This window comes from Amphiprion ocellaris, chromosome 14, assembly GCF_022539595.1.
Source record: "Amphiprion ocellaris isolate individual 3 ecotype Okinawa chromosome 14, ASM2253959v1, whole genome shotgun sequence".
Lineage (NCBI taxonomy): Eukaryota > Metazoa > Chordata > Actinopteri > Pomacentridae > Amphiprion > Amphiprion ocellaris.
Window position 1 is genome coordinate 17,105,036 of NC_072779.1, and position 16,809 is coordinate 17,121,844.

The window sequence follows — 16,809 nt, forward strand, 5'->3', positions numbered from 1 at the left end:
GATAACTAAGATACATGATTGTATGCCATTGTAGCATCTTTTATTAAAATCCACCTCGTAATATTATTCCACTTGTGCTTTACCTCTTTCATGTTTACTGTTAAATATCTCAGTAAACTTATTAGGTTTTCTCCACAGCAAATGTGTGCTATTTGAAGCTCATCACCTGGGTGTCGATAAAATGACTAATTCCTGAAACCTTCATCATAAGGGGTATGAAAAGTGGTTTAAGGTGCTTCCGGGGATTTTTTCACATCAGATTTCGAAGATCACTAAGGTGCACTAACTATGAAAAAAGTATTAAAGTCTTCTGGAAAATGAGACTGGTATTTAAGCTCTAAAATTAAAGTGGCTACAGATCGGTGCATGAATCAGTATTGTGCACACTCTTTCCAGCACGTTCTTTGAACTCTCTGCTCGTCAGTGAATGGCTGTTCAGTGAAGGTGCCCCCATTGTACATTTCAATCTTTGTCCCCACTGTACATTGAAAGCTTTTATTCACATACAGTGCAATGAGCGTTTCAGTTAGAGTTGGGGGAATATGTGTGGTCAGCCCATTCTTCCCTTATCCAGCTCAAAAGATACGATAACGTCCAGCAACAGGCTCCACTTGAAAATACAGCTATGCAGATTGTTTCCTCTGATATTTTTCCTGCACTGGTTAAGGACGACTCAGATTCTCCAAAGGTAAGCTCCAAATGGGGTGTAGAAAATAGTGAACGTCATAGAAGCAGATGATGTTTTTGTCCTGTCTGAACAATTTGATGATTCATTTTACAACAAATCACTGGGAATTACTTAAAGAGTTAATGAATATGTTAACCTAACAATTAATTCCTAAACTCGTGGCTTTTAAAAGTGTCCTTGCTGAATGTAACCACACTTTTTGTCAATATTAAAAACCGGTGGCCATTTTTGCTCTTAAGAGATAACATATAAAGATTCTCATGATAAAATAATCTTGATTGTATCTGAAGGAATTTTGACATAAAAAAAAAACAAAAATCCTTTGAAAAAATCTCCACTGAAGGTCAGACCAGACTGTAACATATAAACATTAAGCTATGGCACATTGAGAAAGTTATTTTACGAGCTTTACTGCATATTTATTGCTGGTTTCTCTGTCAATATTTAAATAAAGATAATAGTTAAGGTCATACATGTGTAAACACAGCTGGTTTCATTAAACCATTTCCTTAGTAAGGCGGTTGAGTCATTATTTTCTCACTTCATAGGAATGGGGAACATTATGAGCAAACAGTTGAGTTAAATCCTACCTGGCTATTGTAAATAGTATTTTAACTGTTTTGGTCCACAGAAATGGGGGACTGGTCCATTCTTGGTCGCTTCCTAACAGAAGTTCAGAACCATTCCACTGTCATCGGAAAGATCTGGCTGACGATGCTGCTCATCTTCCGCATCCTGCTTGTGGCCCTGGTGGGGGATGCCGTCTACAGCGATGAACAGTCCAAGTTCACCTGTAACACCCTCCAGCCTGGATGCAACAACGTCTGCTATGACACATTTGCTCCCGTCTCACATTTGCGCTTTTGGGTCTTTCAGATCGTTCTCGTCTCCACTCCTTCTATTTTCTACATCATTTATGTCCTGCAAAAAATCACCAAGAATGAGAAGTTGGAGGTGAAGCATACGGAAGTAATGCCGGGTTCCTCACCTCTGATGGAGAGATGCAGTCACATAGGAGTAGATGAAGAGACAGCACTGGAAGCTGGAGGTACCGGTCGCACTACTTGCAACAATGAGGACTGGAGCTCACAGGGAGGTGAATATGAGGAGAGTCAGCTGGAAGAGCAAGTGACAGAAGTAGGAAAGGACCCAACCCAACTGTCCAGTCAAGTCCTCCTTATCTACATCATACATGTGCTGCTGCGCTCCATCATGGAGGTGATCTTCCTCATTGGGCAGTACTACCTGTTTGGATTTGAAGTTCCACATCTGTTCCGCTGTGACACCTACCCCTGTCCAAACAGAACTGACTGCTTTGTGTCCCGAGCAACGGAGAAGACCATCTTCCTCAACTTCATGTTCAGTGTCAGTCTTGGTTGCTTCATCTTAAACATTGTGGAGCTGCATTATCTTGGCTGGATTTACATTTTCAGAGTCCTGTTCTCTGCATGCTGTCCGTGCTGTGAGTCGGACAGAGGCCCCGTGGAGCAGGTGGAACTGTATTCTGACAGCAACCCGCTTCTGCTTGACCTCAAACACTCTTTACGTGGAAGGGTTGTCCTGCAGACCAGCTCTCCTGTGTCCAGGGACAAGATCAGCCGTGTCCCAAACCAGGCGCCGGCCATCTCCTTTGAGACAGACTCAACACTGGAGTGCACCTCGAAGAGAAATTCAGATGAAAAAGAACGCACCAAAGCTAAACTGCACAACTTGGGCAAAATTGGAAGGGGCAAAAAGTCATGGCTTTGAATTCAGACTATTTCCTTTGTATTATATCCATTTTTTTCTCACTTTTGACTGCAGTTGTGTATCTCATATGGGATTTTTACTTTACAGAATTGTTTAAGTAGGCTATGAAGTTAGTAAATATTAAAAGTCTGTGATAACTGGTACAATTTCATACAGAAATTTATAGGTAAAGTGAATTTGTTTCTTGCCTCAGAAAATTCCAGCTTGTGCAAAAAAGACTTGTATAAGCTTCTGGAATCATTGAGATTATATTTATTGCCAAGTGGAGTACTGATGTTAAATGTAGTGCAGCATTTAATGAAACAGTTCCTCTAAATGTAGTCAGACCAGTGTATTTGCTATAGTTCATTCATACCACCACTTACTGTTATACTTACTCTAACATCCCTGCAGAAATAAGGACCATAAACTGTCCTTTGTGAATAAGCTGACAATGTTTTAGGCATCAGTGACTCAAATCAAATGTCAGTCATGATTCATCCTTTTAAGCAGCCATGCTCAAGAGCTCTAATTTGGTTTAAAAGTCTCTATTGTGGTCTGATTCTCATGGTTCTGTCCTTCTGAACTGTGCTACAAGATGCCAAATTTATGCAAAGTCAGTGGAGTGTAAACTGTACAGGACATGTGCTATAGTAGAGCATTTAGAGTTTCTCTGTTGTGACAAGATAGTTTAAAAAATGCTACCCTGCATAGCAATTACCTCTCATAATAAATCAAGCATTCAAAAGCTTATATTTAGTAATTTTGATAATCCATGCAAGATTCAGAAAATGTGGAAGCATGGGATGCACAAAGTGGGACTATTTGCATCACATAAACAAACAGAAAACACATTCTATGTATTATCAAATGTAAAATGAAGAACCTAACAATATCTTATCAAATCTTAACTGTCAGTATCAGTCTGTTTACAAGCAAAACGGGACAGTATGGCAGTCTTTGGGTTTTAGTAAATAAAAAGACCAGGAGGGGTCACTGCTGTCCAGTGTTTCCTCGTGCTGCCTTAAAGTACTGTTGGAATTATTAAAAACTACAATTCAATATTGACGACCCAGATAGTGTATAGTTGTAGAAAGCGCGTCCACCATAGACTGAATAAGAAATATCTTTCTTACTCAGTCTATGGGGTCCACATGTAACACTTAAAGACGGATTGCGTTTTACCTCATGACACTGAAGATACAGCAAACGTTGTCAGACAATCCTAAATTTTACTAAAAGTTTTTTTTTTTTAAATAGTTGATTTTTTTGCTGCAGCATATGCATCTATTATAGATCTGTTGCTATTTCATAAAAATGAAAAATACAAAAATGAGATTTGTTGCATCATTTTAGAGCGCGTATATCCGGCGAAAGTTACACAAAGCCGGACGTTACCGGCAGGTATTTGAACGCATCACAAGTGCATTTCTCGCACCTACTGACAATTCCAAGGAAGAAAATGCCGAAAACTTCTAGTATGACACCAACGCTGTCAGCTGTGAACCAAAGCAGGTAGGTCATTAGCATAGCTTCAATCAGCATTTACTCGTTGTTATTTTCCACTAGAGACATTTTCACATTGTCTGCTGAAAGTGCTCCCAAAGGCCATCGGTGCTAGAGAATGAGGGCAAAGCAGCTTAAAGGGAGAGCATTATGGCCAAGCTAAGGACTTGTCAAAGCGACAGTGTGGCTGTACAATGTGTACAGTAAGTTCAGTTTAGAACCTGCTTTTCTGTGAAATGTGGCCCTTTGAATATTCTCCTAACTGTAAACTATGTTTGTTTCAAGCTCTATCAAAGCCTCTCGAGTGTCAGGAGATGTGATCAAGTGTGGATTAAGTGCGAATTTACTGTTTAAGGGTTCACAATAGCAAAGCAGGGTTGCTGGTTTATGCATGCAGCTTCAGGAGTGAATGTCATACACAACACATGCTCTCTATCGCTTTATGGTGACGCTAAATGTTTGAGAGCAAGAAAGATAAAATCTAAGCTCTTCCAAACAGTGTCTGTATTATGTATTAGTGTCCAAATGTGCTACTTTATAGAACTGAGGGAATAAATTGTAAATCTAGAGGATATATATAAAAAGGCTTGTGAGACTGTATTGGATCAGTAGGCGGTCTCAATTCCTTTGCAGCACACACAGCTGACAGTATATGCTTTCCTTCTGACCTGAATTGATGTTGATTGAGTGCTGATGCTTCCTTGATGGAAAAAGTGAGATTAAAATGATAAGAAAACTGCACATTTCATGACCTGGCTTCATGCAATGCAGTATTTTGCAGTAGTTTTGTTTTCCAACCCTAAGATGTAGAAAGGATGTCAAATGTTCCTTTCAGCTTCAACTGTGGACTTTGTTATTTGACTGAGAAGACAAGACAATTACACAAAATGTGTGTTTTGCTGCCAATGCTAGAAACTAAGAATGACCAACAGTAAAGAAAAATATATCAATTTGGATGGCTTAAATATGGATAAAAAAGTTGTCTATGTATCTGTCAAAATTCCAAATATACTTAACATATGAGCACAGATCGACAATATTGACCAATAACTGACTACCAGTTTCTCAGTCCAGCTCTATTTGTAATACCAAGATGTTGCACTGTGTTGAGGTTTGATCAGTTTTTCCTATTTTTCTCCTCTTCCTTACAGATGACATTTCAGGACATCCATGCCTGCTCTAGATGCTCTCATGTGCATTCATGAGACTCTTGTAATAATCTCTATGAAATTGACAGTTTCTCATTGTAAACAAATCTAATTGCTAAGAAGCTGCAGGAAACTTCAAGCATGTTTCACCTAATTAAGAAAGATAAGGAGAAGGAGAAGGACCTGGGCAAGAAGGAGAAGAAAGACAAGAAGGACAAGAAGGAACGTATGTCCCAGGCAGAGCTGAGGAGCCTGGAGGAGATGAGCATACGTAGAGGCTTCTTCAACATAAATCGAGGGAGCTCAAAGAGAGGCTCTAGGAACAAGCTAGAGATCTCGAGCCCTATTCTAATTAAGGTGGCCAGCAACGCGGAGCTCTGTCTCGCAGACCTGGAGGCCGAGCACCTTCCCAACACCATGGAGCAGAATGTGGGCAAAATGAATGCAAGTACCTCCGGTGAAGACGTGAAGGGAAATGAACTGGAACTCCATCGCAGCTCTGTGAAGGAGAGAGCAGCTAAATTTGGGGAACTGGCCAAGTTGAATTCCATAGCAGGCCAGAGGAAAGTAAGTTTTTCCCAAAGCAGCAAAGAGGGCAATGCTTTGGAGGCTTCCAATCCTTCTGGGCAGATGTGGACTTCTTCAAAGGCCCACCCCAACCCCAAAGGCAGCATCATGGTTCACATTCCTGAGATGGTGGAGAAGACCTACCCTGGAGCAGACCTGCAGTTGCCCGTGATTGTTGCTCCGCCGATCCCAGATCCAAGAGAACTAGAGGTGCAGCGGCGCAACACTGGAGATTTTGGCTTCTCTTTGCGTAGGACCACCATGCTCGACAGGCAGCCTGACGGAGGAGTGTGCCGGCGCGTGGTGCATTTTGCCGAACCGGGGGCTGGGAGCAAGGACCGGGCTGTGGGCCTGGTGCCAGGAGACAGGCTGGTGGAAATCAATGGGATCAACGTGGAGAACAAAAGCAGGGATGAAATCGTGGAGATGATCCGTCAATCTGGAGAGTCAGTGCGGCTAAAAGTGCAGCCGATCTTGGAGCTGAGTGAGTTGAACCGCTGTTGGCTGAGGAGCACTCAAGGTCTCCACAAAGATGCCTTTGATGTAAGTAGTTCTGTTAAATCATGCCCAGTCTATTGTGTGAGAAGATGCCAACTTGCAAAAACAAATTCCATATTTGCGTTTGTCCTTTTTCTTTTTTCTTAACATCACTTTATGTGGTGGGCTGATGAAAGAAAGGAACATCTCAAAATTCAGATTTTTAATTGGCTATGATTTGGCTCTTTCAAATTTTTCCCTACATTGAACTTAAAAGAGTATATATTTCTACATCTGTGATTCAAATACTATGCTCTAACCACCTAACCTACCTAAACAACTACAAAAACAACCCTTTCTTTCTTTAATTGTGGTATTTCTTTCTCCTATATATCGAGTTTTGAATGCATATATAATAGCTTCAAGACGTCTGAACCGTGGGTGGAACGGCAATGACACTGGTAATGTGATTTGGTGCTTGCATGTATGGGGGAGTGTCTGTGTGTGTGTTTTTGAAAGAGAGAATGTGTCCTGGTGTACATATAATCCCCCTCCTACCCCCCCAGTCCTTTGACACCAAACAATGGGACGCTGAAGGAAACAACGGCCCAAACGCCACCACAGCTCATGGCCATATGGTCTTGTAAGACTTGGCTGGCCGCCCATTCACCTCCTTTCACCCAGATAATCATGTGCAACAAGTAGAGGAGCATCAAGTTAAACTCTTTATTGGCCAGCACAACAAACACCTAAATGTGGGCCTTTTGTTGGTTCATTTTGTGGTTGTAGAGTTTAGACAGTTTGTAAGACAAACCCTGGCAGTATGCTAGTAGTTGAGGTATAGCAGTAATGTTGTGTGCTGCTGGGATGTTAGCACACTATATGGATAGACTTGCATGTAGATGGAATGTTCTGTTGTAATTCTTATTTAAAAATAAAAAAGCAGAATAGTGTTAGATATCACAGACACTTGGAACTTAGGAAAATACCACGCTGCATGCTTTATCTTAGGTAAACTATAGTATGTATAGCGTCTGTTATGTATCATTCTGACGCATTACATAAATAAATGTCCATATTCCTGATGTTTCATATCAGCAAAATTAATTCCTTTTGACCAAACCACATTGGGCCAGCTGTCAGATGCAGATTTATTCTGAATCACAAAGTACAAGACTTATGAAATGACAATAGACTAATTGACTTACTAACGAAAACATATGATTTGTGTAGTGATGGAGACGCCTGCATTCTTTCAGGGTATATTAGGACTGCAAGTAACAATTATTTTCATTGTAGATTAATCTGTCAATTGTTTTCTTTATTTACTGATCAGTTATTTGCTATTAAAAATGGTGAAAAATGGCTTGTAACCCCAAAATTGTTTAGTTAATGTCAAAGAAACCAAAAATAAAAAATAAAAAAATCCACATTTTAAAATTTGAAAATTTTGACTTTTACTTAAAACAACCACTCAAACCAATTAATAGATCATCAAAGTGGTGGTGATTAATTTAATAATCAAATACTTGTTGAAGCTCCAAAGTACATTCAGTTGAACCGTGAGAATCGATGTGTACACAAACTCCAACAACACTTTAGTAGTAAACAGAACTTGTTTCGACTTGTGGCCTTCCTGGAGTCATAATGTTGAGGATGACGGTTCATTTCTTTCCCGACTTCATGCATCTTGAAGTTGTGCCAGAAATTCCTACTCTGCTTCTAATGAATGTGTACACAGCCAGAGACGCGATTCATTTGCTTCCCTGGAGGAGAGGCATGTCTCCCTGTCCTACTTTGTCCCACATTCAACCAATCTTGATGATCATCAAGACAGGCCATTCGAAAAAGCAGAAAATGTGCATTTGAGGCTGACCTAGAACCAACAGCACTATTTATAGGGAGTTATAATAAGATCTGGATTCTAGATCTAGAGCTCTGTAATACAGTTACATACCACGTGTGATGCATGCACATATAGTCATTTGCATGCTGGCTGCATGTATTTAAATTTATTTTTTTGGGGGGGGGGGGTGCTCTTATTTGATACTTTATTGACAAGATTCACATGATAAGAACACTCATGCCTGTCTGTTTAATATGAAGCTGTAATCAATTGGCAAATTGCCCTGCATATAACGTGGATGCATAGGTAAGCTGCTTGCCCAGTTTTGTTCCAAGGTAAAAAATGCATCTATTCATCAGCACCAATAGATCCCGCTAGTTATCACATTATGTTTATATGTAACTAAGCTTTAAAAAAGAATAATTGTGGTTTGACAGGGATCTATTTGTTGGCAAGGAGCAGTGACTTTGTGAAGGCTTGTCATCACAGTGATGTCGCCAAGCAACCAGTGGTCTCAGCTAAACACCTGCTCTCCATCGGCCTGCTGTCTGTTGTTTTCTTCTTTTCTTTTATTTCTGTAAGGTGTCTGATTACAATGCAGTCAGACGGTTTACTTTACATGCAGGTGTAAAGGTGAGGTGCTGTCTCCTCACCAATCTAAATGTCTCAAGCACTACATGAATATCATCTGAGAGATGAGCACATTGCTATTTAAAGCCTCACTGGTAGATCACCTGTAAAGAGGAAAATAGCTTTAAATGTGCTTCTCTGTTTATTCTGCACAGTTGAGCAGGTGAAGCTTTTGTCCATTGGATGACAGCTGCTGCTCAAACAAGATATAAGAACAACTGCTCTTAAGTCTAAATTTTATTTGAAAATATTTGTTTTATTTAATATCTACCCTTTACTCACTATCTACCCTTCTTCATAAATCCTGAGTTTTCGACTACTTGTTCAGATTACACATGTAAGTCTCACTCATTTCATCAACTTTACAAGATCTGAAGGTCTTAAATAATCATACCTGTAATGAATACAGTGTTGCAGATATTTGACCTTATCATTATATATTTCAGAGATTCACATCCGATCGGTTCGTTTTTGCTGGAAATTCTGTCTTGGTTTTAACAGAAGAACAAATTGACAACTTAAATTCAAAGCTCCAAGCTATCAAAAGCAGTCTGCGTTAGAATAGTAGAAGCATCAGGTAAACCTAAGTGTCTGAACCAGGTGCAAAATGAGTGCTCATACTATACAGACATACAGCTGTTCAAATGACATAACAGTCCTGCTGCATTACCTGCTGCAGGTGTGTAGGGCACAATTATGTCTACCTGCTTATTGTTGTCTTTCAGGCACTCTGAAGAGAGGCCCAGAGCTATGTTTAACAATTTAAATACTCTTTCTAGCCTCAGTAAATCAATTGGTTAGAGGACCTGTTCATCTGAGCCTTTTGACTTTCATGTGAAAAATATCACCCCCGATTTTAAGACCTTCTCCAGTTTTTGATCTTGTTATCATGCACATGTGATGTGTTTGTGTTCTAGAAATCATTGCCACTTTAAAACTACAGCATACGAGTCTCAAAAACACATATTCCAACTTCTGGAGTTTGACACGTAAATAACAAGGGATTGGCAGTTTATTGGCTTGGCCAGTTACCAAATTTAATATTCAGCGTTTTACCATTTGCCTGTATCATTCATTTTAAAAACTGATTTCTGATCAAATAAATTTAATAATTAAATTTAATTAAAAAAAAAAAAAAAAAATCTGTTCTGGACCTGATGCAGCCATCTATATCTGTTGTTACTGGATTTTCACATTTAATTTTTACAGAAAATTTACATTGGCTCCAAATATCAGTCATTTGCATTCTTGGATACATTTAGGCCATTTTAAGGCAAGAAGGGAACATTTTCATGGGAAAAACTTCTGAATATGACACTTGAATACTCAGAGATGAGTTTTTAGGGTTTGAATTAACTAGTACTTGTGATTGTTTCTGCAAACGCTGTATACAACTGATCCTTCTTTCGAAGTAGGTGAATTTTTTTGGCACGGTATTGCTACTTTGTAGTTTCAGGAGCTACACTGACCTCTGTACTTGCTATTGTCGCCCACGATTAACCTCATGTTCCCATATTTTCATCTAGCATCCTCACATCATTTATCTCATTTATCTCTCCTCCCTTACATTTCCTGTCATTTTCTACAGTCCAGACACAGTTTCTGCAATTCAGAAATTAGCAGATGGTGTAATCTCCTCTTCAAGCTGCCCATTTAAATGACATCATTCCCATTTCCAGTAGGGAGATTCTACAGTAGCAGAGAGTATTAGTGCAGGCGTGGATTAGAAGGAGGTGGGGCTTCCTGGAATAAAGCTGTTTGGTTCATGATAGAGGCAACACCTAGGATGTCATTTTGTCTGTCCTCCATTCTTTATAATTTAGTGCTTTTTATTTTTGCCTTGGCACACACAGTGACGCGAGTTAGACTGCTTTGACTCCAGTTACGGCAGATTCTTGGCATTCTTAGGTGTGCCATGTTCAGTGTAATGTCTGTCAGTCAATGGGATGTTTGACACACCTTCATCCCGTCAGCCAGAGCTGCTGTCATTGAGAATCGTCATTTGTCTTGTGATACTTTTAATGAGTCTCACTACTGGCAGGTTAATTGAGATTATAACTGAGGTCTGAAAAAGCTGTGTTTTCATCAGTGATATTTCCAGTTTGCTTTGTGCTTTTTGTTTCATTAGTAAATTATCTTCAGCTGCTAAATGAGACATTGTTTCCTTTTTTGCTCTCTCCTAAGGTCAGATTACACCTGAGTTTAATTCTGCTTCTCCTACATGTTCATGTGGCCTACTTTCAGAAAGAAGTTGGGATTTTCAGGCACATCTACTATTAAAATCTGTGTCACATCCTGGAATTTTGACAGGACGTCAGAATGTGATGTCCCATGATTCTTGTGAGCTCACAAAGGATTGGATAGTGTTCAAAAGTCTCATGTGATTTCTGACTTCTTTTCTTGCGATATAGAGAATTTGGAAATATGAATCCATAATCATCACTTTCTCTCAATGAATGTAAGATCTTTATTTCAAGATAAAACTGTTAAAATTAGTTTGTGTTTTAAGATTATTTTAATACAATGTGTATGTCACACTTTACTTATTTGCATATAATTAAAAGAATTAGGATTAAACTGCGATTTGATTTGATTGTATGATGGTATCGAAGGATTTAAGTGGGTCAGAATCAGCAGTGTCTATGGTGTATAGAGTCCTTAATCTTTGGTCTGCACTAACCGTGTGTAGACAAACAGTCGCCACATTGCTGTGTCCCAGTAACAGACTCTGGGGATTAGCAGTCTGTGCTAGATAGACCAGCCAGGCTGCATGTTTGACTGGATCTTGCAGAGCGCTAATATGTGAACTTCGAAGCTCAACATGAGCAAGAAATGCTGCACATCTGTACACATTTTTTTTTTTTTTGCCAGAAGGCTCAATTTGTTAACTAACACATCATTTAGCAGTTAAAATTCTTATGATGCTTTTGAGGTATTTTGACTGTGGTAGCTCAACAACACAATATTAATCACTTTGTATAGAAAAAAATGTTGTTTGATGAAGTCCAATTTTTTTCCAGAGTTTATGAAGAGGATAAGAAGGCTCCAAGAGCTGCTCAGCTCATCCTTACAGAGTGAAGCCTGTTGCTACATTTCCGTGTTTTCCTTGTGCGTCTGCTCTGCATGATACTGAAAGCCTACCTCCAGGCAATTTGCCTTTAAGTGCTTTTTTTACCCAACTGGTTTTACAGCAATGCAGTTTCGACAGATCTTTCATTTTAAAATGTCAAGACACATTTTGTTTCGATAGGAAGAACACTCGGAATGTTAAGGTTATATCTTACTAGTCTGTGTCTTGTTTTGAAATGACTGAAACTTACATATACACTTTGCTACACATCAACATGAAATGAGTGTTGTTTGTGGTTTCTACGGTCACTGCACGGTGTTATGCTTTTATTAGGGTTAGCCATCAAACAATACAATGTCTTGAATTTAGGTCAGTAGTGTGGCTGAGCAGAACCTTCTGTGTAGTGCAGTGGAATTAATTGGTTGATGGCTCCCTCTTGTGGCGAAATAGGAATAGTGAGGAACAAATATGTCATAAATATCACAGACGTGGTGTGGGCTGAGTAAACACATTTAGACTTGAGAGTTTTATATGTGTATGTTTGCATGTTTTTCTACTGATATGTGCATTGGCTGCATATAAAGATAAGATTCGTGTCATCTCTTAGTGCCTTAATTGCATTATTGTGGCTTCCTATTTCCTTTAAATTGAAAAAGAATTATTAAATTTCTGCAGCGGCGTTTTAAAGTTCGTATTTTGCCTAATGAGGGAAACTCCTTTTCGGATTACCTTGTCACCAGGGAGGGCAGGGAGAAGTGGCAACTGATGTGGTTATGCAAATTCTATTTATAGCCCCCCTGTATTTCAGCAGCTGTCCCTCTTCTATCTCCCTGCCCAGCTCCTCTCACATTACCCCCCCCTCCTCCACTAGTCAGACCACAACTTCACCGTGCTGTGCAGGCTGTGACCCCGCCCTCCACGTTGCCCACCCCATCCCTATCTCTCTGTCAGGGCTAGTGAGTGTGTGATCCTAGCAGACCCAGGCCTTGCCCTGTCTTGGCCCTGACCGCACTGCTCCAGTGGTAGAAGATTGGAAGGTTAACCAGGCCCAGAGAGAAGGTAATGGGCTTGGGCTTCTGGTGGACTGTGTGTGTGGCGAGTAGTGAGATGTGCTCTGGGTGTACGCTCTGCTTAGCACTTCCATTAGGGTTCTGATGGTGCCTCAGAATGGCCTCCTTTGCTGCTGAAACTATTTATAGGGGTGGACGCTGATGAAAGCAGGGCCAGAGATGGTGAAACATGTTGCTGCGCAACTCATTTTTGCTGTGTCTCCTCAATGAGTAAAAGACTAAATTGTGGTTTAAATAGTGAGTGAAAGGCTGTGAGAGGTGTTATATGAATTTTTGAAAGGTGTGTGTTTCTGTGTTCATTAAATGGAGTGAAGTGTAAGTGTGAAAATTACTTTCATGTTTGATTCATTTTGTGAAGTGATCATTTGTATTCTTTGCTTTAGTGTCTTTTGCTTTTGGCAACATCTCTTTCTGTTGCATGGAAGTCATAATGATTGATTTTATGCCATCACTGCAAAAGAGACAAATGTCCATTATTTAACTGTTTTTGTGGTGACTGAGGTGAAGGGCAGATTATCATAGATACTTATGGTAACTGAGTACAGACTTCTAGTCCTGTTCGCAGTGACTCTTGTTAGATAATCATGTTTATGTTTTCTACTTGTCTGTTGCATTTTGAAAAAAGCAAACCTTTCATTTTATTATGTTGTCCATGTGTTCTATCCTCAGTGCTGCATGGTCCCACTGCCCTGTTGGTGTATGACCTGTTGTGTGCCGAAAACAAGTTCACAGTATCCCACTGCTCGCCCATAAATTCCCATTTCTCATCGCTCGGCACAGTACATCCTCCTGTCTTCGGCTCTCTCTTTGTTTTTTCTCTTCTCTCATCATTCCATACACTTATTCACGTCGTCCAGCTTAATCCATGACTTCTGGCCTATCACCATGGCGTACAAATCACGCTTTTCTTTCTGGGAGCAAAAGGGAAGTCTCGCTTTGATGTTTGTTTTTTGTCTTTCAGTTCATATCTGTGTCCTTGTTGTTTGTTCAATTTGTGAAATGTAGTTTGTGTTATCAGAGAAGAGCTTTGGTCTGAATGTGTGGTTTGATCTTTTTCTGCGTTGCTTCCTCCTGTGTAGGTTAAAGTTGAGAACAAGCCAGATGTAAGTGTAGCAGCATGCGTTTGGATGGTTATTCACATACTACAAACTGTTTTGTGTGCTTGAACATATTTAGCTACTAATCTTTGTTATGATGATTTGTTAGCCAGTGTTTTAGATTATGCATATCATTCTCAGTAAAACTACAGAGAATGGGATTACAGCTTGGGTTCAATAAAGATAATTTTCTCTCAGTTGAATTTAGTTTTAATAGTCAACATTGCATATTACTTGTGGCCACTTTTGCAATTAAACCATACAATAGCAATTTAAAAACAGTAAAGAGCCAGTGATACAGAGATTTGAACTGGAATCAGACTTAAGGGCACAGTTTTAATGGTGCACTGTGGAGTTTTCTTGTTTTACATTGATTCAGTGTTTTTCAGCTAAATGCATGAGTGAATCCTTGAGATCCAGCAACTGTGCTCAGCACATTTCTTTGTAGTTTTAAAAAATATTTTAAATTATGAATTGTTCACATCCAGATTTGCTTGCTAGCAGTGCTCTTCTACACTGTCTGTACTGGCAGCCCTGTTTGTTGGCGTTTACTGTCACCAACTGTCTCATATTGTGTGAAACCAACAGCAGGATGTGCATGTGCATGATTCAAAGAAGATAATGTTCCAAAGAGAAGCTACCGATCAAAGACTCCACAGGATGCTTTCAGAGTTTTGAAAGAAACCCTGTCTGACACAACACAGAAGTACATGTCCATTTTTCTCCAGTTTTAGTAATTGACCCATCCCAATTAAAAAAATACAAAAGTCATGGGCAAAACTTACATTTTGGGACAGAGATTTACTCAAACAAAAATCCATTTCACATTAATCATCTATTCAGAGCTGTTTTGACCGTTTATCTGTATCAGCCATAGGAATAATCTACACTATTCTCTACCTTGCTGTGTTTGTATCCAGTCTGATGTAGACAGTAGTCAGCCTCAGGCAGGAACTAAACTTGGGCTAGACACTGGAAGTGGTCCACAATTACCTGCATCATCAGCGGAAGAGTCCAGCAGTAACATTGCCATGCCAGACACTCCAGGAGAGGATCAGAGCTCTGGCGGTAAAAAGGTGGTGAGGATTGTGAGAAGAGTTGTTCGACGTGTGGTTCCTGCTGGGACAGAAGAACAGAATCCACCACCAGGAGCTGCTTCTGCATCCGCTGCAGACGCTGTTCTCCAAAAACCCAGAGCCGCTGGGGGGGACAAAGATGATATATCCATGGGATTGACCAGTCTGATGGGCAGAGGTAGAACCAAGGAACACCGGCCTCGCACCCGAACCCAGGACCGCAAAGAGGAGGAGCTGAAGCCGGAAGAGGAGAAAGGAAAGATGGAGGAAGAGGAGGAGAAACCTAGTGTGGAAAAACCAGAGGAGGCCTCATCTGGACCCACTACTGCTGCTCCAACCTCTGCACCATCGAAGGCTAACCCCTTCACCGCGCCCGCCGGGTTCATCCCTCCACCCAAAGCTGACCCTTTGGCCCCACCTGCCGGGTTCATCCCTCCACCCAAACCCAACCCTTTGGCCCCACCTGCAGGGTTCATCCCTCCACCCAAACCCAACCCTTTGGCCCCGCCTGCTGGTTTCATCCCTCCACCCAAACCCAACCCTTTGGCCCCGCCTGCTGGTTTCATCCCTGCACCCAAACAGAATCTGTTGACTCCTCCACCTGGTTTCATCCCTGCCAGAAAAACTAGCCCAGTGCCCCCAAAACAGAATCCTCTAGCAAGACCTCCAGGTTTCGTCCCCGTCCAAAAGACAGATTCCTTGGCTCCTCCTGCAGGGTTCATCCCAAAGTCTCGTTCACTTGCTACAAAGAAACCGGAGGTACTGAGCGGATGAAGTGCATGCTTGCTACCTAACCTCTGGATGGAGCATGACTTGACATAACACTACAGACATTCCTGTTCTCATACTAGTATATGTAACCTCCCTGAACATCAAATCATCAGATTTGCTTTTAGATGTGGATCATAACTTTTTAAATGGGCATTATAAACACTATGAACTCCTAACCTTTTCTACAAATTGCTCGTGATACCTGACAAAAACACGATATAATAAAGCCACCCTGAAGAAGTGAATGGCAGCAGGGTGCATGTGTGAGCTCATGATCAGCTTTCATCAGTGGGTATCAGGGTGTGCTCATAGCCTGCTTTCTGCTGCTCTGGTCAGTTCAACTTTTCTTTGACCACTGAGCTGTGACTCATTACTTTCTCCGGCTGCAGGCAGAGAAGAGAAGTTGTGCTCTGTGTGCCGTAGACCACTGAGGCAGGGGCTTTAAGGATCTTTTGAGGTGCTTTTTAAAGAACCTGGCATCATTATAAGAATTCAGAGACCCATGATCCTAGTTTGTAATGTGCCACCTTGTATAGCTTGGTACATAGATAATTAGTTTTAGCCTCAGTTAATCTTTTGAAATAACATTTAATAGCATTTTGCTCCGCAGTTTGTTGATACACTTTCGTAGTCCCCATTTCAATTTGTTCTTCAGACAAGGTTATGTTTTTGTTTCTTTGGCATTCCGTCTGTCAGCAGGCAATGTAAAAATTTCATCAGCAGATGTCCATAAAATCTGGCGAACAGTTGGGTATTTGGCTGCAGAGCGAAGGATTTGATTTTGGAGATATGTACCTGGTATTTTTTGCTGAAGGATATCGTGTTTTTAACTGCTCTAGGGAGAGATTTAGTTTTCAAATACTAAGCGCAGGAACACTGGAAGCTTGTGCAAGCGAGCGATTTGACTTCTCTGCTCTCACTGGAGCTATGCCCGTACAACAAACAGCATTTTTGTGTTGCAGACCTCAGCTGTTACCGTTAACAACAACTAAATGATCCCTGAAAAAGACAAGTTTTATATGTGCCATAGTTCACAATGCACCTTTAAGCTTTGTATGGAAGTTTGTTGAATTCTAACTTGTAGGATCTTACATTATAGAGAACAAAATAATGGAAACTAGCATTTTGATGGCCT

The 16,809-nt window shown here is 40.5% G+C and overlaps 2 protein-coding genes across 10 annotated transcripts in view; both read left to right on the forward strand.

Annotated features, from left to right (window-relative positions):
• The first annotated feature begins 520 nt into the window (after window positions 1-520).
• On the forward strand, window positions 521-5,216 carry LOC111571758 (gap junction delta-2 protein). The gene is made up of 3 exons (XM_023275078.3): window positions 521-688; window positions 1,320-3,931; window positions 5,074-5,216. The coding sequence occupies exon 2, from the start codon at window positions 1,322-1,324 to the stop codon at window positions 2,435-2,437; it is 1,116 nt and encodes a 371-aa protein (XP_023130846.2). The 5' UTR covers window positions 521-688; window positions 1,320-1,321; the 3' UTR covers window positions 2,438-3,931; window positions 5,074-5,216.
• A 7,344-nt stretch (window positions 5,217-12,560) lies between these two features.
• LOC111571749 (unconventional myosin-XVIIIa) overlaps window positions 12,561-16,809 on the forward strand; it is a 57,560-nt gene continuing 53,311 nt past the window's right edge. For all 9 annotated transcript variants that reach the window (XM_055017063.1, XM_055017065.1, XM_055017056.1 and 6 more), the window contains exons 1-4: window positions 12,561-12,719; window positions 13,400-13,652; window positions 13,808-13,833; window positions 14,748-15,662. In XM_055017063.1, coding sequence (XP_054873038.1) covers window positions 13,616-13,652; window positions 13,808-13,833; window positions 14,748-15,662 — 978 coding nt within the window. In that variant the 5' untranslated portion in view covers window positions 12,561-12,719; window positions 13,400-13,615. The remainder of the gene's footprint in view (window positions 12,720-13,399; window positions 13,653-13,807; window positions 13,834-14,747; window positions 15,663-16,809) is intronic.